The 26,013-nt window shown below is 38.9% G+C and overlaps 1 protein-coding gene across 8 annotated transcripts in view; it reads left to right on the top strand.

Annotated features, from left to right (window-relative positions):
- The window catches only part of LTBP1 (latent transforming growth factor beta binding protein 1), a 398,930-nt gene that overhangs the window by 310,651 nt on the left and 62,266 nt on the right, over positions 1-26,013 (top strand). For all 8 annotated transcript variants that reach the window (XM_019447806.2, XM_019447788.2, XM_019447769.2 and 5 more), the window contains 3 exons: positions 126-248; positions 6,396-6,518; positions 12,139-12,264. In XM_019447806.2, coding sequence (XP_019303351.1) covers positions 126-248; positions 6,396-6,518; positions 12,139-12,264 — 372 coding nt within the window. The remainder of the gene's footprint in view (positions 1-125; positions 249-6,395; positions 6,519-12,138; positions 12,265-26,013) is intronic.

Genomic DNA, 26,013 nt, shown 5'->3' with positions numbered 1-26,013 from the left:
TCAGTTTAATGAAGAGGCTAAATTAATTATAAACTAGATAGTTTGTAGACCTTTTTTTACATGCATGATTAAAAATATTTTTAAAGCACCACTTCTACAGTTTCTTTTTACCCTCTGGTTCCTAGATATTGATGAATGTCAGCATCATCATCTCTGCAGTAATGGACAGTGCAGGAACACAGAGGGCTCCTTCCTCTGCATTTGTGACCAGGGTTACAGAGCATCCACCCTTGGAGACCACTGTGAAGGTGAGAACTGCTCTTGATTGCAGAGTCCTAGAGAGATCTGGACATCATCCTGGCTTCACTTCTTGAATCCAACCTTTGGACTTCACAGTTGAGGACATTAGGTCCCTGGAAAAACATTTGCCTCATGGTCACACAAATAATGAAAAGAAGCTGGTAGAATGCAGGCTTTCCTTGTACTGCTTAGAACTGTTTTCTAGAAGAATTATGCCAACTAAAGGAGTAAAGAATTGAATTAGCCTTAGCTTCTCTCAGCTTTAGATGGTTTCTCCTGGGTATATAGTTCTGAATGGTAACACCTTGTGTATGTAGGTCCAGCATCCAAATAAGTAAACACAAATTAATTTTCCAGATTCCTGAAAAGTTTTTAAGAGCTAAAGTTTAATTCAGTTTTGAGCGTTTTGCCTAAATAGGTCTAAAAGATACGCCAGGTATACAGCATGGTGTAATTGTTAACTACCTACTACACCACTGCCTGGCCATGCCTCAGAACCCCTGGGGTGGTCTGGGCTGCAGGGCTGGTCTGTCACCAGCCTGTTCACATGTGAATTGTCTCTGCTCACTGTCTACCCAACTAACCATTTTTTCCCAATTTATCCTCTGTTGTACTGCTAGTAAGCCCTGTCAGTTGTGAAACCAGGAATGTGAGCTTGGCAGGGTTGTATCTCACATGGAGAGTTAGAGTTGTGAGTGAGGGTCTGAACCCCACTGTGGAGAGAAGCACATGAGGTTTTTAGTGAGTGGTTTGTGACACAAATGCCACATATTTGTGGCACAGTGTGTCATACATTGAAAAATGGCTATGATAGCTTTCTCATTTGTCAGTCCCTGTTGGTTGGGAAAGATCCGTTATACTTTATAGCCTGCTGTTTTACTAACCAAAGAACTTTGTGCCAGCATGGACAACCTTTCCGGAGGGCAGTTGGGGGCAGTTTCAGAGGCCCTAAGATGTTGTTACTGCTGAATCAGTAAATCATCTAGGATTTGATCTTAAGATAATGGTGTTCTTTAAAGGGCTGATAACTCCAGTGAAAAGTTATAATTAACATACCTCTTGATAAATAGGCAAACAAGTGATAAGCCAAAGTAATGAAATTTGCTTGAGAAATCAGGTATTGGGAACTCCAGCACATATGGGTGGTTCAACATGGTGGCTTTCCAAGGTGGGAGAAGAGGGCGTGTAGCTGGGAGCTAGTCATGAACAACCTATTCCAGAAGGAAGTATGTGACAAGGCACATGCTAAGGCATTGAAAACCTAAATTGACCCCCAGCATCTCTCCTGCCCAAATCTCTGACCTGGCCAAGAGGGTAACCAGGCCATTGATTGGTCCTCAGTAGAAGGCATGCTCCTTTTTTTTTGGCTGTTTTCATGTGTAACCGTCTCATCAGAAGTCCGGAATTTTTATTCTATCAACATCAGTTGTGTGAAAAGCCAAACAAAAGCTTTTTAGTCAATTTGCTCATCATTGTTAACATATATTCAATAAGAAAGTTTCTTTTGGAGTATATAATCAGTCCTTTTTCTCTTAAAGTCAGGGCTCATTTCTCTAGTGTTCTAGGTTATAAATAGGACTGGAGTCTATTCAACTAATTCAGTGCTCCCTTTGAAACTATAATAGCACTTCAGCCTGCTAATTCTCAACTAGTGGCGTTTCTGACCCTCCCCAGTGTTATGTAGCTGTAATTAACTGAGCTGTTACTGTTCACACCCCTCTCACAGCTGTGGGAGGAAGAACCGTCTTTCTTGTTGGCTTTTGTATTTACATGTGTAACTTTCCTCTAATAACTCTGGCAAAGGCCTTGTTTTCTTGCAGTGTTACCCTACAATTCTGCTGGCCTTCTCGCAGAGTCAGAATCCCAAGGATTGTGCTAATTTCTGTGTGTTACTTACTCCAGCATGCTCGGTAGCCACTCAGTCTGTGAAGGGTGGCCTCAGCTGTCCTGGTCATTAGAGGCCTTGGCATCGCAGCCATCGAAGGCTCTGCCTTGGACATGTTCCCCTTCTAGATACAGTCTCTCCTTCCATACCTCCCTTAGCATCTTCCTTACCCTGTCACAGTGTTTGCTCCATGCTAGTCCCTTGCAAAACCTGAGAACGATACAGGATTCACTCTTTCTGTGGCCCGTCTCTCTTGGTCTTCTCTTTGTGGACCAATCCAAAAAGGTGAGAAGGAGTGCTAGTATTTGTTTCCTATGACACTTCGTTCCAAGTCAGAATCACTCATGTTTTCATGTATGCATTCATTCAACAAATACCTGAGTGCCAAGTTTGTGCCAGGTACTGACTTGGGTACAGGATATACAGCAATAAACCAAACAGGCAATTTCTGCCTTTGTGGAGCTAACATTCTAGTGAGGGAGTTAATGATGCACATGATAAACAACTAAAACATATAGTTCATTAAGTGGCAGTAAACACTATGGAGGAAAATAAAGGAGGGTATACAGGGAGTGTGGAGGGAGAGGGGTGATCTTACAGAGGCGAGCAGAAGTTTCTTTGAGATAATGGCATTTGATTATTTATAGGAAGACCATTCCGTTCAAAGGACTAGCAGATGCAAAGGCACTGAGAAATAGGCTTTGTAGAAGAGACCAGGAGTTTAACTTGAGCACTTTAAGTTTGGGATGTCTATAATGAGTATCCGAATGAAGATCTCTGAAAGGCAGTTGGAGCTGTGCATGTGGAATTCAGGGGTGAGTCCTGGGTTTGGAATCATTAACATGTATAGAGATAGTGTTTAAGCCATAAAATTGGAAGACATCACCAAGGGAGTGAGTATGGCTAGAAGAGAGAAGGGGTCCAAAGATGGAGTCCTGGCCTCTCATTTATAAGTGAAGAGGAGAATAGGAATTAGCAAAGGGGATTGAGAACATGTGGCAGGAGAGGAAAGAGGAAAATCAAAATCTAAGAGAAGAAAACACTTCAGAGATTAGGGAGTCATGAACTTTGACATGAATGTTTGACACACATTGTTGCTAGGGAAGATGTAGGCCAGGACTGACCATGGGATTTAACAGGGTAGAGAGTCCTGGTGATTTTGACCAATGCAAAGGATTTAGGATTTAGCAGTGAAGGAGTAATCAAGATTAACTCTTGTTTCCTTAAAGCCTGTTGCCCAAATCCTAGAAGGGCTCTGTCTATCTTTCATGCCACCCTAGGTGGTGGTGCAGGACAATCCCGTGTTGGGCTCTTTTAACATTCAACCTACTTTTTTTGTTGTTGTTCTTTGAAGATCTGAATTCAGGTCTGAAAAAAATTTAGATTAAATCAGACTCTAATGCACTGAGTTTTCAAATCTATACAGTTATTTATAAACACGAGATATTGTTTCTTTTTCTCACATGTTATTTCTCTTAGATTTTGAAAAATGCATGAACATGAAATTATTTTAAAGTAGTGTGAACAAAGCTGATATGCTTCCGTTATGCTAAGGCAAACATCTAGGTAATGGAGTATTTCTCTTGTTGATGAAATGCATGTTCTCAGGACTCTCCTTCATCTTTTTTGAATTGGGATTTTTTCACATAATGCTGATAATCAAATATGCCTTTCCTTGGTTATCTCAGTTTCCTACAGAACACAGAAAGGTAAATCACAAAACCAACCATCTACTCAGCACTCATTAGAATAGCTGTAGAGCTGTTAGGATAAATATGGAAACCCGGAGCTCTTACGCCTGCCTTGGGAATGTAAAGTGGTGTAGCCACCTTAGGAGGCTGTTTTATCACAAGTAAACTTACTCTGTGACCCAGCCACTCTACCCCTAGGAATTTACTCAAGGAAAAAATGAAAGCTTCTGGTTACACATAGACGTACACATGAATGTTTATCAAAACTTTATTCATAATAGCCACACTGTAAACAGTTCAGCTACTCATCCTAAGTAAATGGGTCAACGAATTGCAGCACCTTCATATGGCACAGTACTAAGCAATAAAGAAGAGAGAGCTGTTGGTACACACAGTGACTTAGATCAATCTCAAAGACACTGGGCTGATCAGAGGAAGCCACACAGAAAAAGGGCACAAGGAAATTTTTAGGGTGATGGAAATGCCTACACCTTTTTTTTTTTTCCTATGGCTGGTCCAGTTGATTCATTTAATGCATATTTTAAGGCAAAGATTCATAGTAGACTAGCATTTATCTCCATTTGGCACAGTCATTATTGAAAATAAATCAGAGATTTGGGGCTTATAAATTATTTTCATAGAATTTATATCTAAAAGCCTATTCTCAATTAGAAATCTTTTAGAAATCTTGATTTAGCAAGGGTCAGTTCGCTGGTGAACAAAATATTCTGTGGCGTATTCACATTTCATGGGGACACTTATGCTCTTACCTGTCTCGTGCATAATTTTCTTTTAGTGTCTCTTCCATGGCAGTTGTAACACCCAAGGCATTAGATTAATTATGAATGGAAATTTTAAGGTCAGACTGGCAAAAGAGTCAAAGGGAAATGTCACAAGCCTTATGTCTGTAACTACAGAATAGCGTTCTTACAGAGATCTCTCACAGTTCCTTAAAAAATGATTGCATTTTGCAATGATAGAAGAATCCAACAGTGATCCCAGCAGATGTAAACCGATACAGAAATGCCTGTACCTTGATTCCGACCGTGGTCACAAGAATGTATCTACATTTGTCAAAAGTCATCGAACTGGATTCTTAAAATTAGATGCACGTATTGTGTATAAGTTATACGTCAGTGAAGTCGGGAAAACACACTAAAGAAGAAGTGATAACCCACTTCAGTTGTGACAAAGTCACATCGGCTGGGTTTTAGGATCAGGATTCAGAAACATTTTGATCTAGGGGAAGCATAAAACAAGTATAACTTGTTTTTCTTTTGGTGGAATAAAATTATAAGCTGCTTTCTTATTTCTCTTTTATTTGACTCACGAATGGTACAGGAGCCAGTTAGTTAAGTGGATTGGGTTCTATGAGGAAAATTTAAGCTGGTGTGCCAGCATTTTGAACGAGACAGCGAGGGAGGTTGAGACTACAGCGGTCTCCATGTTCACTTCTTCCTGGAACTTCTCATGCATTTTCACAGCAATCATAATTATTTGCAAGAAATGCCATCCTATGCCAGAATTCTGAGAAAACAAAGACGTTTTTGTTCCTCAGCTTTCTGCAGTGCTAATAATTGAAATCCTGCACAGACAACAGAAGAGGGAGTCATGGACTGTGTTAGGGATAATGAGCTCTGACTGGAAGTAAATGTGGTAATAAACAGCCCTCTTGAAAGATCTGCCCAGCATTCATGCCATGAGGGGGGTCATTAATTGTCTCACACGCTCACAGTCAGAACTCATTATTGGTAACGTAAACCATGTTTAGTTACACATATGCTATAAATACATACATTTAAAGAATCCAGTCAACCTCAAACCTATTGGTGATAGCTGCTGAGTAAGTGGCTTCAGTGAAGCTTTTGATCTTGCTGATTCCCTTTCCCTCCAAAATCTCCTCTTCTTCCCCTCCTCCACTTTCCACCCTGCTGTCCGGGCCTCAAGTAAATCCCTTCTGTTGGGCAAAGCCACCTTTGTTTTTTTATGATACCTCTTCTCTAAATCCATGTGACAGGTGAAGTTGGTACCATTCTTTTGACAAGCGATTATATATTTTGACAACTCTTAGCTTGAATTTTTTTGAACTTATAAAACAATGTGATATTTCGTGTTCATTTTGATTAATATAATTTGGGTTTCTTTGAACAATCATTTCTCTTTGTGAGCATGAATCATGCCAAATACTTTCAAATTTTTCTTGTAATGCATAATACAGGATCTTGTATAAATAGATGCTCAAGATATTCTTAATACGTATTTGAAGAATCTTTTTTATTCCCTATTATCACCAAGAATGTAAACAAGTAAATTGTTTAGTACAGAGTTTTGACTTTTCCTCTTGCAAATTTCATTTGATGTTGAAACTTTAATTTACTTATTGTTCAAAGCCAAAATCTTTTCAAAATACTTCATTTCAAAAAACTCTGATAGTTGGAAATCTGTCCTCCATTAAAAATCATGTATTGTGTGAGATGTAAAACAATGTTCATTTATGTGATTTTTATGTGTAAGGGTAATGTTTAGTTTTTTTAAATATAGTTTATTCCACCTTTAAAATTATTTTAATTGACTTATAGATATCAATGAATGCTTGGAGGACAAGAGTGTTTGCCAAGGAGGAGACTGCATTAACACCGAAGGGTCCTATGATTGTACGTGTCCAGATGGATTCCAGCTAAATGACAATAAAGGATGTCAAGGTATTTCTCTGTTTTTTAAGTCCTAATTTACCTAGCTGTTCAGTTCTGTGATGCTTTCTGAATATAGTCTGTGGCTTTACCCATTTGTATATAAATGAGCTGTGCCAGTTAATGGTATTAAAATATCTTTCTTGGGTCTGCATCAAGTATGAGAAGTTCTCACTTTGCACTGCACCATGGTAACCGAAACTCCTGCCTTTTGGAACTGTGTGCCAGCTTTGCAAGCTTTCGTGGCAACTGAGGTCACCTGTACTTTGCTGTTCCTTCCACGGGCCAATCTTGGTGCTATATTATAAAGTCTGGCTTTTTTATGTCCTTCGTGGGTGTATTTCATTTTGTCTCATTGCTGGTATTTATCTTTCCTTGTCTTGATCCCTGTTTTATCCAGTATCCAGCTTTTCCTCTTCCTAAAAAACCTCATTAATAATTTGGTTAAAAGTATAAAGGTATAGAAGATAGGATTTCCTATCTTCAAAGGGCTATCACAGTTCATCTCCCAAACAAAGGTATAGAGGAGACAAGGTACTAATAAGAACACAGCACCAATCACAAGAGCTTTAACCAAACACCTACTATGTGCCGATTACTGTAGGTACCTCAGGGATTTTTAGAGAATTGAACAGGCGGCTTTTTAAAATATCCATTTGGTGCATGAGTAACTGAGGATCAGAGAAGTTAATTAGCATGCTCCTCCCTAATAAGTAGTAGAGCTGAGATTCGAATCCAAGATCTTTTTCTGCTGTTTTGCTCTACATTGCCCTACCGATTATTACTTCATTTATAGCCAAAATAAAGAAGACTGTGAGATTCAGTGTTTTCCCCCCAGTATAGCACAATGAGTTACCAGTAATGCTGCGACTAAAAAAATCAGATTGTCTAAACACCCCCTCCCCAAGTTTTCCTTTACATTAGTCTTCATAAATCCATGCCTGTTGTTTCCATTGAAGGCTCTCATTTATATTTACCTTTATACGGATTCATTTCTGCTACCTTGGATAAATTTTTTTTTCATCATTGTCTCCCCTCCATTACTATCCCAAAGTACATATAGGTAAAGGATTGTTAGAGTTCCTCTTTATCTACTGCTACTGGACATGAGTGACTTTCTTATTGTAGATTGTCATCAATTGTGTCTCCTTTCACATGCCCCAGATGTATAGTACTTGACAGGGTAGATGGTCTGTACTCTCTACGATGTGGTACTGAAATATGACTCTACCCTGTGTCCGTACCATTACCCACACACCCAGCTGTGTGTCACTGAAATTCAAAAGACATGAGCCCTGGCCTCAAGATCTTTTAAAATTAATTTACTCACTGATCCCAAGATTTAACTATACTGTGATACCCTCTATTTGTTTGCCATCTTGATGTAGTAAGGTGAATTTAAAGTGTTTAGTATTTCCAATGCAGAAATTAAATGTGCTTGGATTTAATACAATAGAGAAGAAATATTTGAATTATAAAATTATGTGTGAATATTTACATTTTGGAACTTTTGCATCTTAAAATGGATCTTGGCTTATATAAAAATGCCAAGAGATGCCCCCTAAAAAATAACTGTATCCTGCTTTTATTATAGACATTTGGGTTTAAAAGTAATACTTTCTTTTCTAACTCCTCGTTCTTTTCTAATTCCTTTCCCCCACAATGTTTTGACCTGCTAGAGGCAAACCAAGCCTTCTGTGAGTGGATAGTGATTTCATATTGCAGATTTCATAAACTTCTAGAGTCAAATCATAAGGAAGTAATTTAGTCATATGATTTATTAATTGCACTACTGTCTTCTCTCAGTACATTAAATTTGTGATTTGATATCAAGTCAAATATGTCACTCCTCCAAACATGTTTTATGAACTCTAAATCATTATTAAATTGACTTCATGCTCTGTCACATTGGTGATTCTTGTTTTCCAGAATAAATTACAATGTGTGCTTGAAAAACTTAAATCCACAAAAATGAAAAATATTCCTGAAACGGGTTTTAGTAATGTTTAAAGAATATTATCTATGAATTTGCTACATCACCCACCTTCTCTGATTAGAGGCTGTTTACAATGGCATGTCCTAAATGGCATGTCTTAAATCCTCTCCTTTGGCTGTGTCAGTGGAGACAGCCTGGTGATCTTTCACTCTGCCTGAAGTCACTGGTCTACTTCTGTCTAGTCTCATGGCTAGTCACATTCTGTACATGGGCATAGATTTCAGAGTTTGTTTTAATGCTGACAATGTAATTGATGCCAGTGCTAATAACCATAGGACATATTTGAATGACCATGTGTGATAGACGTAAGCTTTAAACTTTACCTAACAATCTGAAGATAGTTCCATGTTCAGTAAGGCATTTTCAGTTGGAAGTGTAATAGTCTCTTCCCCCAGCAAAATTAATGCTGAGATACAGACAGCATGGAAATTCCATGTTAATAGTCTGTGTAGGAATGTGACAGCGTACATTTGAGATTCAGAACACACTTCAGTTTCGCGTTTTGACTTACACATGCCAAACTGTGAATTTCTGTGGAATCTCGGACCCATGAAAGAAACCCAACTTAAATATAGTCTGGCTTTCAGCTGAGTTACTAGCAGCATAGTTTAGAAATGCCTCAATAAGTACAACCCAAATTGAATGCATATGTTTCTCTAGTTCCAGATACTCATGTTGTTCTTTTTTAGCGGTTTCCTGGAAAAAAGTCTGGGAATTCGTCTTCAGTTCCTGTCATCAAACTTTTTAGACAATTATTTGTTAATCAGTGACTTCTCTTGAAGCAAGAACTTTATGCACATTATTCCCTGTGCAGAGTTGCAAGCTGGCAGTGTTTAAAGGGCCAACATTGAGGCATAGGATAAAATAAGCCTATGGATAACCTTTTGGGTTTCACCAGATGGATATGGACCTTGGGCTTGACCCCTAGGCCAGTGGAACTTTATTGAACCTTGTTGCACAGATAGAAGTAACTCAGGGCAGCAGATTGGGAAGAAAGAATACAACTAAAAGCCCACAGAAGGTCAGAGTTAAAAAGAGGTGACCAATGTAAGGTATTACCAGTAAGTAGAGACCAATCATAGAAGGTATCAGAGATTTTATAAAAGAAGTGAAGAATTTCACAGAGTGAAGTCACATTGAGAAATAGTCTAATAGAAAATGATTCATTGCTCTTCCTTGAAATATTTTTAAATTAGTGCCAATAATAAAAATGGGGGAGTATTGTTAAGAAAACATGAGTAATTCCTGCTTGGTTTCTTATTTTGATTCAGTGGTGGTTAGGCCAGCTAGTGCGAATTACATGGCGGATGGAATGGTGAAGAGTTAAGGATTAATTCAGAGAAGTGAATAAATCAGTGATACTGCCAGCATTTCCGTCACACAATGAGATGAGAAGGTAAAAGGAAGACCACCTGCATCCTGGATGCAGAGAAAGGGATGACTTTCTGGAGGAGAACTGTAGGGTTGATGGTTCGGCATGTTCAAGAAGTCACTAGGAAGAGCTTATAATCCATACCTTTCCCATGTGCCCATTAAGCTTGGCAGTTATTTGTGTTGGCTCCTGCCCCCCGTTACACGGTGAGCTTCAAAATGGCAAGTGCCCCAGCCTGTTCAGCCTTCTCATAGAAAGCATTCAGTAAGTGATGGGCGCCTGGGTGGCTCAGTTGGTTAAGTGTCCGACTTCGGCTCAGGTCGTGATTTTGCGATTCATGGGTTCAAGCCCCGTGTCGGGCTCTGGGCTGACAGCTCAGAGCCTGGAGCCTGCTTTGGATTCTGTGTCTCTCTCTCTCTCTGCCCCTCCCCCATTCTTGCTCTGTCTCTCTCAATCTCTTCCTCACAAATAAATAAACATTAAATTTGTTTTTAAAAAAAGCATTCAGTAAGTGTTTTTAATTAAATTAGAGATGGACTTCTAGAAAGATGTATCAAGGGCCTCTTTACCAAGAGGTAAAGGAGGGTTTAGGAGACTCCAGGAAGGTAGGGCAAAAGCCTTACTAGGGTTCCTGCCTGCAAGGTGCCAAGAACCTGTGATAGTATTCATGGCCCCAGTTAACTAAGAATTCCTCAACCAATCATGGTTTAATTAGAGAATGAACATCACTGAAATTTTGTGGTGGGCAAATATTCGTAATATACTATGAATGTGCTGTAGTAGGAGTTAGGGACTCCATTCAACTATGCAGTTCTCTTCAAGGGGCAATCGTTGTAATAAGAGACACAGCTGAGTAAAACAACGATTAAAACAAGTGCAAATAGGTAGTTGCCTGTGTAGGTACCAGTGTGATTAGGTGAACCATTCTCCAGGATTGTTGAGGTGGTCAGTGTGAGCACTGCTATCCAAAATAATTAGGACTAGTTTGATGAACATTTCACTTTCATGTACTATCAGTGTTTAGGAGTGAATCATGACCCTGGCCATGAGAAGCATAATCATTCTTCATTCAGGACAAGCAGAGTATAAGATGGCCGACACAAGTTTATAGCATTATTTGTTCATGAGTCTTAATAATCATAGCCAGTGGGGCACCTGGGTGACTCATCTGGCTAAGTGTCTGACTCTTGATTTCAGCTAAGGTCATGATCTTGTAATTCGTGAGATGGAGCCCCACATCAGGGATTCTCTCTCTTTTACTCTCTGTCCCTCCCCTGCTCATGCTTGCGCTCTCTCTCTCTCTCTCTCAAAATAAATAAATAAACATTATAAAAAAATAATCATAGCTACCACTTTTTGGCCCTTAGCTGTATGTTAGGCTCTGCACTAGGCATTTGATCCTCATTCCCTAATTGCATCATCACAAAGCTGTGCAGGTAATGAACACTTCCCTGGTCTGAAAGGTCTTCTTTTTCTTGTATTTTTATTTCTTTTATCCATTTTCAACCAAATATAGATTGGAGTCTATTTCATTTATATATTCGGCAGACGTATGTAAAGTGCCACTTGGAGCCAAACACTGTCAATAAGATGTGTCCATCTGTGCCCTCAAGTTCACATCGGGGCGCCTGGGTGGCTCAGTTGGTTAAGCATCCAGCTTGGCTTGGATCATGATCAGGTTCTCTGCTGTCAGCGTGGAGCCCACTTGGGATCCTCTGTCTCTCCTTCTCTCTGTCCCTCCCCCACTCACACATGCGCATTCTCTCTCAAAAATAAAAACTTAAAAAAAAAAAGTTCACATCGTAGGAGAGGATGGGGTGGAGGTGGCGTGCTTGGTGTTAGAACGGATTTGTGTGCATGGAAATGGAGGAGGGCGAGGGGAACAAAGCATGCTCACTGGTAAAGACTATTTCTCAGAGAAATTTTTTGTTAGAATGTTTGTAAGCCTCCAACAGGTCTTAAAATTAAATGGGGGCGGGGGGGGGGAACATGGGGGGGGGCTCCAGGTTGAACCTATGAAAGCGAAAATACTCTTTGTGTAGATTAAAAATGGTTGAACATTGGCTTATTCATATGATTTGACCTAAATAGTTTCTCTCTTAAAACAATCCAATTTGTGGTCTGGTATATATACAGACAGGATAGTTGTGCCACAAAATAAGTGTCTGACCCTTTTGTGATGGATTTGCTTACTGTATGTCTGCTATCATGTGAAACCAAAGGAAAAATTTTTTTCACGTATTTGGAACTCTTTTCAATTCCAGATATTAATGAATGTGAACAGCCTGGACTCTGTGATCCTCATGGAGAGTGTCTAAACACAGATGGTTCTTTTCACTGTGTCTGCGAACAGGGTTTCTCAATTTCAGCAGATGGCCGTACATGTGAAGGTAAGATAAACCATAAGGGGTCATGCAATTAATTCATGTTAAAGCAGAGAGGAGATTGCTTTCTATTTAAGCAGGCAAAGACTGGAGGACACCAAGAGATACTCATAATTGAAGGCCTCAAAGTATGTATGCATAAAGGTGACTCCTGTCTGCAGTCATGGCTCGGGGATTGCTGGGGTTCACAAGTAGGATAACCTAAGGTCATGCTGGTGAAAATACTCACAGATGATTCCTTTCTGGTACTGAATTAATTGGTTGAAATGTGCAGGACATGATGATTTTAGGTACACCTGGAGGAGACATCGAGCAACCTCCCTGATGGAATTCCGTCCTCTGCCAGTTTTGATTAGGGGTCATATTGATCATCCTCATCGTTGTAAACATGTCTTGCATGATTTTTCTACCACTGTTAACAGAGATTTTCCAGGTATTTCTCTAACATCCTTAGCTCTCAGGCAATTTTCTTTCCCATGGGTATTTATTATCGCCTTTAAAGTTAATTGCGGTATAAGACATTGAGATAAGCATGTTGGCTCCCTATTTGCCACCTCTGTGTGTTTGCAGGGATCCAGCACTGTTCTTATTCATAAGATGTGTGTTCTTCATGATTTATTATAGTTTGATACATTGAGGAATAATTCATCTGAACCTTTTTCAAAGTAAACACAGGAGATTCCCATAATCGTAATTTCGGTCTGTCTCTTTGAGCATCTAGGTGATCAAAACCCAGCTGAAGTTTTAAAGAAATAAATTACAAAGGTTCTGTGCTGGGCTCATGATAGTACCGAAATTCTTTGCCCTAAAAAAAAAACAGCGCAACAGGAAGTGCCTGCTCTCCTTGCTGGTACCACAGTGGAGTCATGCCGAGGAACAGCGACCAGGGTCATCTGAAACTAATTATTATATTGGGAAGAATAAACTGATCTTATAAAAAGCAGGAGATTGTTGAAATTGCTCTCCTGCTGAGTAGACAAAACACTGATGCCAGATTTGGCTTCAAGCAAAAGAGAGATAGTGCGGGGTGCGGTTTGAGCGAGCAGATTTTGAGGGGTTTGGAAGCCATCAAAAGTTGGGAAATGGAGAAAAACATCATTAAAGGTGGCCATGAGAGGTTTGCAAGGAAATCCATGCTGCAGTGATTTGAGCTTTACATTAATTTTATATTTCGACCTTAGGACGAGAGTTCTTAAGAAATATACCACATGAACACATAATTGTTCTGCAGAGACCGCAGCGTTCCCTGGCAGAGGGTCCAGGGTGCTAGCCTATCTGAGTCACTGATGACACCCGACACATGTTTTCCTGCATTCCAGAAAGGTGCAGGCTTGATGCTTCCGATGCTACCCTCGCTGAACAGTGTCCAAGTTATAACCGCCGATGATTGTGCCCTGCAAAAACTACATTCAGAGAACAGCGCAGGTCACTTCACATGCTCGCTAGTCAAAGTTATTGTTCCAGAAGAATATACCAAAGCAAATACATTCACATCCACTCTGTCTTTTGTAGTTTGTGATTTCCTTTTAATTCTGTGTCTTTTTAAATACTGATTTCTGCAACTCAAGAGTTATATAATCACTCTAATGTGCTTGCAGTTCTAATTTTGTTAGGCATTTACTTGGCAAAGACTTGAATTGTAAAATGTGTTTTTAGAAAACCTCTAGTACTTTGTAAATTACTATACTTTAGTATACTTTCTTTGACCCTTGGTCCATATTTTTTTACTCCAGAAGCTGGACAATTTTATAAGTAATAAAATAGGTAATTTAGAATACGGTGCTGATATATGGCGGTGTAACTAAAAATCTACCTAATTAGTAGGCATGTTATTCTCTTTCTAGAATAAGCTTTGCAAAGCTTTCATTTTTTATGGGCTTACTCCACTACATTAAACTAGTCCAGATTTTCTTTTGTTGGACTTCGCCTGAAACTTGTGGCAGTGGCAGTCTGTCCTGATTCTACCCCTGGCTGTGGTGTAGGGTGAAGCCAGCCCATGTGATCAAGGGTTTAGCTGTGGAACTGATGTACATAGGACTTGAGCGAACAGTGAGAAGTGGCTGGTTCTCTTCATGCCCATCCACCAACTCATTTCTGAGCTTCTGGTTTAAGCAGCTGAAGCCTTGGGGACACAGGGCTGGCGTCCCCTGTTCTGAACTGGGCTGACTGAATCCCGATGCTCTAAGCTGGGCTAACTGAATCCCGCGAACTGAGGGAAGGAGGGCCCTTCCCCGATTTCCCGTGGCTTAGGGGAGATGTTGGCGTCTGGTCACAATTACTGAACCACAGTGAAGAGGCATACTCTGTCAGCATAAACTGTCTCAAGTTATCAATTAGCATGGCAGATAGTATAGAAATAAAAACACCATCACTGGATCCTTCCATTCCCTTGTGTACGTGGTGTTCTGGGAACATGTACCTGATAGAGGAAGGAGGAACACCTTGATTCTCCTACATGGCATGAAGAACAACAGTGTTTTTTGAAATTCAACTGGAGTGGAGTGGGAAGTATGTGGTGAGCTGTTAATTCATGTAGTCATTTGCTCAGAGGTAGAGAGCCTGTCTTGTGTACTGTTCCCGCTGTAACTGTTCTGAGGGCAAAACACATAGTTCTTGTCCACTTGGAGCATAGGTTCCAGGAGGAGAATCTGGGATAAGTAAGTAAATAATACTTACCAGAAAATTATGTTTTTGTCTTTAAACAATATAGCGTAGTTAGGCTTTGTGGATATAAATAAGTAAAGGTTGCCACATGCTGTAAATATCATAAGGGTCGTTTTTCTCCTTTCCCGTGCATGGATGTCAAAGAAGTTCAGACTTCCTCCTCTTTCCTTTGCTTTCTTCTTGGAACTGTGGTTCATCTCCTCCTGCCACCACCTTTACATCCTCTGGCCCGAGTGTTTATCTTGTGTAGGAAAGCAAAGAAAACTTTTTACCTCTTTCACTGAGTTCACTGTTCTGTATCCCAATTTATCCTATTCATGTTTTTTTTTTTTAAATCACAATTCTTTTGCTCCTTTAGTTTTTTTTCCTTTTGTTGTTGTCGTTGTAGAGTTTTAACTCATGAAAAATATTTCCCATCCCATTTATAAACTGACCCAGAGTTTGGTTTCATTATTGTCACCAGAATGTATGTGAGTGGGCAAATTGGGACCCTTGGGACGGTCAGATTCCTAAGTGTCACACACCTGTCCCCTGACCCCTGTGGAGAAGCGTCCCTTGGCTTCTTTGCATCACAGCATTCAAGGCTCTCTTTCCACGCTGCTCTTGGCCAGGGGCCACAGTGCTGTCCCCATTGGGCTTCCAGGTTGAATGAGAGTTTATACAACAAGTAGAGTTGGGGACATCAGACATGTCTAGACCTCACTGTGCTTTCCAGCCTGTTCACACCTTAGAATGGTCACACTGGCCTAGCGGGGACCTTGAAGGATCCCAGCAATATAGCACCAGTGGCTTGCAGAACCTGGTTAGTCGTGGCTAATTAGGCCTCCAAACCACAACCAAAATCACTCCCTGTCTTTTAGAAGGTATCCTCATTCATTCATTCATTCATTCAGTCATTAGACAAATATTCAGTGAATACTACATGCCAGCCACTGTTCTGGGTACTGGGGCCACATCGGTGAACAACAAAAATTCCTACTTGCTTACAGGCAGTTAACTAATAAGTAAACTACATAATAGGCTAGAAGGAGATAAACCCTGTGAGAAAACCAAGTAGAACAGGGTATGAGAGATCTGAGGCCTGGAGCAAGGAATGGAAAGCTGGAACCATACTAACTGGGGAGGTCTGACTTGACCATTTTGCCTTAGAGAAATAATAAAATATTGTGTCTGGGTAACAAATGAAACCATATTAAGTGCCTTTTTCACACTGCCCATCTACCTGCTAATAATAGCCTATCAGTAAATAAAAGGGCATGGGATTGTCTGCTGAGGGCCTTTATTCTATTGCCAACATCAATTCTGTTGTGTAGACTGGGGAGTAGAAATCAGTGAACATCACCAAGAGCAAACCCTAATGTAAACTGTGGACTTGGATTGATAATGATGTGTCATTGTGTGTTCATCAACCATAACAAATGTTCAGGGATGTTGATAGTGAGGGCACCTGGGTGAGAGGACAGGGGGTAGAGGGGGTAAGGGGGAATATGGGAACTTTCTGTGCAATTTTATTGTGTATCTAAAACTGCTCTTGAAAATAACCTCTGGGGGCACCTGGGCGTCTCAGTCCGTTGTGTCCAACTTTGGCTCAGGTCATGATCTCGCAGTTTGCGAGTTCGAGCCCCGCGTCGGGCTTTGTGCTGACAGCTCAGAGCCTGGAGCCTGCTTCACATTCTGTGTCTCCCTCTCTCTGCCCCTCCCCCACTCATCCTCTGTGTGTCTCTCTCTCTCTCTCTCTCTCTCTCTCTCTCTCTCTCTCTCTCTCTGTCAAAAATTAAATAAACATTAAAAAATATTTAAGCGAAAATAACCTCTGATCTTGAAAGTCAGGCCATTTCTAGAATGACCTGTTTTTCATCAGAAAGGAAAAAATCAAAACCCTTAATATGAATTCTGTATTCTCCCATATTTTCCTCCTCCGGATAGTTATTGCTTTTCAAAATAATACCTCAGACAGAATATGTAATCAGAAGCTTCTCTCCCACTTTCAAAATAATTCTAAAACTGATCCAAATTCGAGAACTCTAAGGATTGGAAAGGGACTTCTTAAAACATGGAGCCTGAGCTCTGAATCCCAGAGTATTCAGAGAATCCAGTCCTGTTGTTCAGCAGCTCTAGAGATTCTAATCCTGTAAGTTTTTAGAGTATCTTCTACAAACCACTTCTTGCTAATTCACTCATTTGAAAGGAAGACGTAACCAAAGGCAAGTGGTGGGGATGGCTAGCTTCTTGAACTTTACTGAGACTGGTGGTATCAGAAAAACTAAAAGAAAAACTGCTTCAGTTGGAAGAGCCTGTTTCTCTTGATCTTGTCGTCATGAGTTTGAGTCCCACGCTGGGTATAGAAATTACTAAAAAAAATTTTTTTAAAAAGTGAGAAAGAAAGCCTGAAAGAAGTTAGGTTCAAACTTTTAGGCTAATTTTGTGTTCATTGGAGCCAGAAAATATGGTAAAGTCTTGCCAAATCAAAGCAATAAAAGGTAATCAGGAGCAAGCATGGTTTTGTTTGTAGACTTTTAGGTACATTTTCTATGAATAGTATAGAAGGAAAGTATAAAATCATTGTTGACAGTATGCCACGCAATTGGTGACTTTGTGGCGTGGAGATAGAACTTTGTATCTGTCACCAAGGAGAAACTATATTTTTTAAATGATTTAGCCAAGTAAGACACTGAAGTGCCGTATCACAATAATATATTACATCTGGCCAGTTGGCCCAAAGGTTTTTAGGGTTGTTGGGGTTTTTTTTTGTTTTGTTTTTTGTTTTTTTAGTAGCTTTATGGTCAGAAACTGAAAAATCTAGTGAGAATACAACCTGAGTGTTTCTTTTCTAAACAAAGGGAATTTAGGTTAACAATAAGATCCTTTTTCTCCCATATATAAAAAAAGGAAAGGGATCATACAACATTCCAGGTGAAGAAGGGAAGTGGCTTCCTGCTGTAAAGGCTCCTGTTCCTCACGCTCACTCCTCCTGTGAATGTACTTCTGCAGAAGTGAGTGAAAATGGATGTTTAAATCATTAGGGAGAGAGCTGAGGAAATTTTGCTGGAATAAGCTGCTTTTGGATCTGGAATACATATTTTCCATGCATTGCTTGATTGTCTTCCGTATATCAACATTTTTATAAAGAAATTCATAATAGTAGCACAGAAATTCAAGAGCTCTTCCTAAGCCTTTTATCACTGCTGACCTTTTAAAACCCCAGAGCTATGGAAAATCATCCGTGCATAGACAGAGAAGTAAACACTTTCCTTGCAGCCAAAAAAATCGACACGAAACTGCCAGAAAGTGAAGTCTGTAGATAGTCAGCTGCCCCTTCAACACCTTTTCCTGCCACCCAGCTCACATCCAGGGCGTCAGGCTTCCTGCATCTATTTCGGTGAGTCTTTTGATGTCTGCAACCGGAGTTCTTTATAGGTCATGGAAGGTGGTTGTGAATGGTAGGTATTTCTAGACTTTAGGCTTGAATTGTAACACTTAATGTATTGATTCCAGAACCGGTTATTTGTCTAGGCATCCAGCTGATGGAATATTGTGTGGTTGTCTCGGAGTCCCAACATGAGTGGACTAGAGATTCTTCCTACAGTTGATTTCATGACTTTATTAAAACAATAGCAAAAATAATAATAACTAGCATTTACGGAATTGTTTTTGTGAGCCAGGCACTGTGCTAAGTGCATAATACCAATTTGCTCATTTAATCTGCATGACAAACCCGTGGGTAGGATTAGTATTAATCAGAATGCTTTTGGCTGCAGTGAACAGCTTAAGACAAAGAGACTTACCGTACTAAGAAGTGTAGAGATGGTCACCTCCTCTCTATTAGAGGTCTTTATTCAAATGTATCTTTCTCAAGGAAACCTTTTCTGATCACCCTTTCTCACATTCACCTCCAGAACTTCCCATTCCCCTTTTGCTTTTTTTAAACCACCTTATTCTAATTTCTCTTATTTATTTATTGTCAGACCCCACTCCTAGACTCTAAGACTGATGGGACTTCGCAGTGGGTCTTGTTCAGACCCGTATGGCATTGAGAATGATCAGAGCATGGTAAATGGTGACTAAGTGAAAGGCTGAAGTCTGTAACTCCTCCTGGAATATCAGGAAATAGATACAACAAGATTACTCCAGATCGAGCGTATTGTGTGTTTTTGTGAAATCTTTCCTATTTTTTCAAGACTTAATTCTCTAAAGCACACCCTGCATAATTATTGGGTACAGCAGTGGTTAAGCAGTTAGGCTGTGGGTTCTGAGTATGTGGGCTTGGACTCTTACTCTGCTTCCAAGCTGTGCGAACTTGAGTAAGTTACCATAGCTCCTGTGCTTTGGTTTCCCGTGTGCATAGTGAAAACGATGCTCCTACCTACATGGAGCCATTGTAAGAATTAAATATGTTGTTGTGTGCTGGTAAGTATCTACCTAGAATGGAGCCGGGTCCCATAGAACGTGCTCCGTGAATGTGAATTAGTCTTAGTATTTTAGCAATTTTTACATTGGTACCCTCGTTACTTTGCCATCTATTGCCATTTTTTTAAATATGTGGACATCTAAAGCATTTAACATCTATTTGTTTTTAAGTGATCAGTGCTCACAAAATATACAATACACAGATTACCTAAGTATTTGTGATTTAAATTGATAGTTCTGAGTCATCAGGTCTGGGTCTAAAGACGGTGCTATGTTATATTTTATGTGCTTTTAACCCCCAAATGTATTTATTATAATTTATTTATTAATTATGTAAATTAATACATAAGCCATATGAAGCATAGCAGGGTAACTCATTTATACATAGTTTGCTTTAATTCTGCACCCTTTGTTTTCCCTAGGAATGCCACATGACTGACTTTCTCCAGGCACCCCCTAAGTATTTCGAGTTTCAAAATGTTTCATGAGTCAGTTGCCAATAAACCGATGGCTAATGCTGATGCCTATTTGCATTTAAATATTGGAGTTGTTATTTCTAGAGATACGCTGTCTATTTTCTGTGGTTTCATAACTGATCTTTCTTGGCCTCCTATTTGAATATAGAAAGAGAAAAATTAGAATAGTGAAAAAAAATGAGAATTTTTTTGGCTGATCTTATGTTGCTTTTGGGGCCTACGTGTCAAAAAGATGAATCTGGGGTTTGATATGTTTGGCCTGTGCTTAGGGCTTTCTCCCAGCTCTGCTGGCAACACGTCTTAGCCTGAGAAAGGCTATATGAAAAGAGAAAATGTACACCATGACTCTGAAGTTAGAAGATGTTTATTTGTTAGAAAGTCTTGGTTGTAAAAATGTACAACTATTAAATTAACGCAAAGACAGTCCACTGGTTATAAATAAATATGTGCAAAGTAATAGTGCATTTAAAAAACTTTATGTAGTGTAGAAACACAAAATGCATTTCACACGTTAGTGCCTGCAAGTAATTGGGTTAGAAATATGTGGTTGGAGTTCAGACTCTTTCCTGTATCTAAAGAAACTTTTCTGAATGGCATGGAATTTATTCACCATGGAGAATTCATTCCAATACTTCACTTTTTGTGATAGTCTGTTATATAATAGTAAATTAGGCTCATTCTTTATCTTCAGGGGCAGAGAAGTTTTTTTGTTTTTTTTTTTCAAGCTTTCTTCTCATTTCTTTCCTTGAAAGTCTTAGAGATGTTTCTTTCCTGTAGCAAATTTAAGTCCTTCTCATTCACTTTTCCCGATTTTCTGTAACATTGTCAGTACATATAGTGGAGGAACTAGGAAGAAATGGCTTTTTAAATTCAGAAATACACCGTGATACTCTTTTTCTTAAAAGAAGCGTAGTTGGCTTCTGTATCCAGGTTTCGCTTTTGTCAAAAAGACTGGTTTATGTCTCATTAAAAATGTACCGTTTTTCAACTTGATTTAGAATTTTTCCTTTAAGTATCACAGACACTTAGTTTTGGATTTTAACCCATAATAGATTGTTACTGTAATCGAACCAACATCTGGCTCATGCAGTGGCCCCCACCCATTGCCTCTGCCTCACCCCGGGCTCTCCCTCTGTGAGTGGGAAGATGTGTGCCCAGTGCAAACTGCAGGCTTTCGAAGCTGTTTAATGACAAATGTCCTCTCCACGTACAGAACCTGAGCCTCGTGAGTTTCCTCAGTCACTGAGACATAGCGCACTTGCCCCATTCTGTCGGTCTTTCCCTCCATGAGCAGGGAAATTTGAAATATAAAAGCTGAAAGACTCTTCTTGAATTTTGTTTTAAAGCAGTTAATCTAAAATGATTTGGTTCATGGGGCACCTGGGTGGCTCAGTCGGTTAAGTGTCTGACTTCTGCTCAGGTCGTGATCTCACGGTTCTTCAGTTTGAGCCCCCCCCATCGAGCTCTCTGCTGTCAGTGAAGAGCCGGGATCAGATCATCGCCCCCCCCCCCCTCTCAAAATGAATAAATAAACTTAAAAAAGAAAAAAGGTTTCTGGTGCCTGGGTGACTCAGTCGGTTAAGTGTTTGACTCTTGATTTCGGCTCAGGTCATGGGTGATCTCACTGTTCGTCGCGCTCTGCCCTGGCATTGTGGAGCCTGCTTGGGATTCTCTCCCTTTATCCTGGCTCTCACTCTCTTGCTCTCTCCTGATGTAGCTTCTTCCTAATTTTTACCCCATTCCCTTCCGCATTACCCACTTAGGGCAGTAACCACTATTTTGTCTTCATTACTGTGGCTTTGTTTTACCTGGTTTTGAACAGTTTATCAGTGGAATCATATAGGAGTTATTCATTTGTGTCTGACTTCTTACCTTCAGCATTCTGTTTGTATGCTTCACCTATGTTATATGTAGCAATATATCAGTTACCTTCATTGCTATATAGTATTTTGTTGTGTAAATATACTGTATATATTTTGTTGATGGGCACTTGGTTTGTTGCAGTTTGGGACTATTATGAATAAAGCTTTTATAAATATTCTTGAACATGCTTTTAGTGGATATAGTCACTAATTTCTTGTGGAATATTACTCAGGAGTATAATCTCTAGGTCCTAAAATACGTGTATGTCTCCCTTTCATAGATACAGCCAGTTTTCAGAGTACCAGTTTCCGCTGCCCCGACTTCTAATACATGTTTTAGTCCTACATCCTTGTCAGTCATTGGTATTGTCAGTTCTTTTAAAGGTTAGCCATACTTAGTAATGTATTCTCCTACCCTGTCAATTTGCATTTCCTTTGTGAGGGTTGATGTTCAACTTTTCTACCGTGTTGGCTTTTTGAGCATTATTTCAGCTCTCTAATTCTGCATAGAAGACCTCTTCAAAATGAGGTACTCCATACAACAACTGTGTTAATGGTAAGTTGAAATGAACCAAAATTCTTTTAATGAAGGCCAGTGTTTTAATTATTTCATTTGAGATCAGTACATTCTGTGTCCATGATCTTTGCAAACCCTAAAGTCATTATGATACTCTTTCATATTGTCTTCTAAAAGCTTTATTGTTTTATATTTAAAATTTGGAATCTGTAATAGCACTAAAACTTTTTTTGTGTATGGTGTGAAATAGAGGTCAAGATTTAATTATTTCCTAAATGGATTCTAATTGGATCATCACCCTTTATTGAGAAGAGTACCCTTTTCCCGCTGATTTGCACTGGGAACTTTGTCATGAACCACGTGTAAATATACAGGACTCTTTTTCTTCTTCATTCCATCCCTAGATTGGTTTATCCTTGTACCAGTAGCATATTGTCTTAATTATAGTAGCTTCATAATGGACACTAATGTATGTACTGTAAATTCTAAGTTGTCCAGTTTTGTTCTTAATCAAAATTGTCAGACTTTTTCATGGCCTTTTGCATTTCTATATAAGTTTTATAATCAGCTTATCACTTTTCACCAAAAAAAAAAAAAAAAAATCTGCTGAGATTTTGATTGGAATTGCATTGAATCAATAGATCAATTTTGGAAGATTTGATATTTTACAGTATTGACTCTTTTAATACATAAACATGACATATCCTTCTATTTAGGTTTTCTTTCATTTGTTTTGGTGTTTTGTGGTAGTCTTTTGTGTAGTATTGGACAGAGTTGTTGCTGTTGCTAGGTTTTCAGTATTTTTATATTGTTGTGAAGGGTATTTAAAATGTATTTTACCTTGGGATGCCTGGGAGGCTCAGTCAGTTCTTGATTTCAGCTCAGATCATCATCTCAAGGTTTGTGAGTTCGAGCCCCACATTGGGCTCTGTGCTGACAGTGTGGAGCCTGCTTGGGATTCTCTCTCCTTCTCTCTGCCCCTCTCCCCCATCCCCTCAAAATAAATACATAAACTTTAAAAGGTGTATTATACCTTTATAACAATTTGATTTTTGTGCATTGACCTTGGACCTATGAGCTTGCTAAATTTACTTGTTATTTTTATTAGTTTATCTGCAGATTCCTTTGGCTTTTGTACTTAACAGCTATGTTGTCTACTGATAATGTAGTGCTAGTTTTATTTATTTTCTTTCAGTAATTATGCCTTTTTTAATTATACTGTCTAGGACCTTCACTACAATGAAAGTAGTGATAGCTAGCTTACTTGTCTCCTTCCTCATCTCAGCAGAAAAAGCACTGAATATTTCTTTAACTTTGATGTTTGCCATAGGCTTTTTTAATATGTGCTCTCTGGAGATTCCCTTTCAGTTATGGTTTGATGAGAGTCTTTATTATGAATGGTTTTGAATTATCAGAGATGCTTTTCCTGCATCTATTGAAATAATTGTGTTCTTTTTTTTAATTGTATTTTCTCCTTTTTTCTATTAATGTGGTGAATTACATGGACTGGTTGTTTTTATTTTTGTTTTTTTTGCTTATTTGTTTTAAACAAGATAAAAGCTTATTTTTTTCTGTGTAACAGTTCAAGCGTAAGTAATCTCGGGCTGAGGATTCATATCTACCATGCTGGAACCCAGGCAACATCTATCTTGTTCTGCTGTCTTTGACATATGATTGTAAATCATGGTTGAAGATGGTATTTCCACTGCCTACCATCACATACACATTGAAGCCATATTGATTTTCCTTTTTAGGGAAAAAGACTTTTGTGTTCTTATAATAAATCCAACAGTCATGATATAGTATCCTTTTTTTTTTAATTTTTTTTTTAATGTTTATTTATTTTTGAGACAGAGACAGAGCATGAATGGGGGAGGGGCAGAGAGAGGGAGACACAGAATCGGAAGCAGGCTCCAGGCTCTGAGCTGTCAGCCCAGAGCCCGATGTGGGGCTCGAACTCACGAACCATGAGATCGTGACCTGAGCTGAAGTCGGACGCTCAACCGACCGAGCCACCCAGACGCCCCTAGTATCCTTCTTATACAGTATATCCCTAGAGCCATATTGCTAACATTTTGTTGAGAATATGTGCATCATTAGAGAGTTTGACCTTGAATGTACTTCTGATGTTCTCTGAAGTTATAGAATCAAGGTGGTTATGGTTTCATAAAATAAGTTCCAAAGTGCCTCCTCTGGGTTGTTTTTTTTTTTTGGAAAAGTTATGTATAAGATTGATGTGAGTTCTTTCTCAGATTCCTTGACGAATTCATAAGGAAAGTCATTAGGGCCTGGAAGTTTTTGATTATCGTGTGTGTGTGTGTGTGTGTGTGTGTGTGTGTGTGTGTGTGTTGGGGGCCAGGGTGGTATTAAGAAAGTCTTAAAATTACAGTTAAGAATTTTTTAAAAGATAAAGTAACATTCGGTTTTTTGACTTTGCATGAGAATTTTGGTTAACTTTGTTTTTTAAGGAATTTATCCATTTTAGGTAAAATTTCCAATTCATTGTCACCAAGTAGTTCCTAATATCTTTTTTATATCTCTTTTTAATGTCTGTAAAATGTGTTAGTGATGCCTTTCATTTTTTATTTACTAATTTGTGCTTTCTTTGTTTTGTTCTTTTCTTTAAGTATATTTATTTATTTCAAGATAGAAGAAAAGAGAAAGTGAGCAGCAGGGAAGGGGCAGAGAGAGGGAGAGACAGAATCTCATGCAGGCTCCACACTGCCAGTGCAGTCTCTAACTCACATACTGTGAGGTCTTGACCTCAGCCATGATCAAGAATCTGATTCTTAATGGACCGAACCACCCAGGTGCCCCAGCTTTGTTCTCAGTCTTTCTACAGGCATTAGTCTTGGCAAAAAATAACTTGTGTTGATTTTTCTCTTTTCTCTTATGTTAATTTCTGCTTTTATGTTTATTCTTTCTTTGGGCTTCATTTGTCTTTATATCTTCTTGAGATAGATCCTTAGATCATTGGGTTTTCAACATTCTTTTCTGTAATATATATATATATATATATATATATATATATATATATATATATTCTAATATACATTTATGGCTATGTACTTCTTTCTAAGAATGACTTTGCATCCTCAACTTTTGATATATTTTTTGCTATTCAGACAAAAGTATTACAAATCCATTGTCATTTTTTTTTCTTCAGCCAGTGAATTATTTAGACATGTTTTGCTTAATAACCAGACATTTGGGGAATTTTTAATAATCTTTTATTATTTATATACATTTTTTAATGTTTTCTTTCTTTCTTTCTTTCTTTCTTTCTTTCTTTCTTTCTTTCTTTCTTTCTTTTTTTTTTTTTGAGAAAGTGCAAGTGAGGGAGGCACAGAGAGAGGGAGACAGAGGATCCAAAGCAGACTCTGTGGTGACAGCAGTGAGCCCAGTTGTAGGGCTGAAAGTCAGGAACCTTGAGATCATGACCTGAGCCCAAGGTGGACGCTCAACTGACTGAGCCACCCAGGCACCACATTGTTTTTTATGTCTTAATACCTCTCTGGCCACAAAACATACTTTAAGTGATTTCAATCCTTGGAATTTGTTGTGGGGCAGAATATGGTCAGTTTTGGTAATATTCCTTGTGTACTTGAATACAATGTCTATTTTTCAGTTGGATCTATAAATGTTAATTAGTGCTCAGTTTGTAAATTGTTTAAATCATGTGTATCCCTACTGTGTTTTTGTCTGCTTGTTACATAATTTACTGAAGGGGTCTTTTATAATCTCCCATTATTATGGAGATTTATCTGTTTACAATTTTAGTTTCCCGGGTTTTGTTTTATACAGTATCTGACCATGGAATTAAATACAG

This window comes from Panthera pardus, unplaced genomic scaffold (genome assembly GCF_024362965.1).
Source record: "Panthera pardus isolate Hobbes unplaced genomic scaffold, ASM2436296v1 HiC_scaffold_26, whole genome shotgun sequence".
NCBI classification, from domain to species: Eukaryota; Metazoa; Chordata; class Mammalia; order Carnivora; family Felidae; genus Panthera; species Panthera pardus.
The sequence above is the reverse complement of the archived record's forward strand: the minus strand, read 5'-3'. Positions and strand labels throughout refer to the sequence as shown.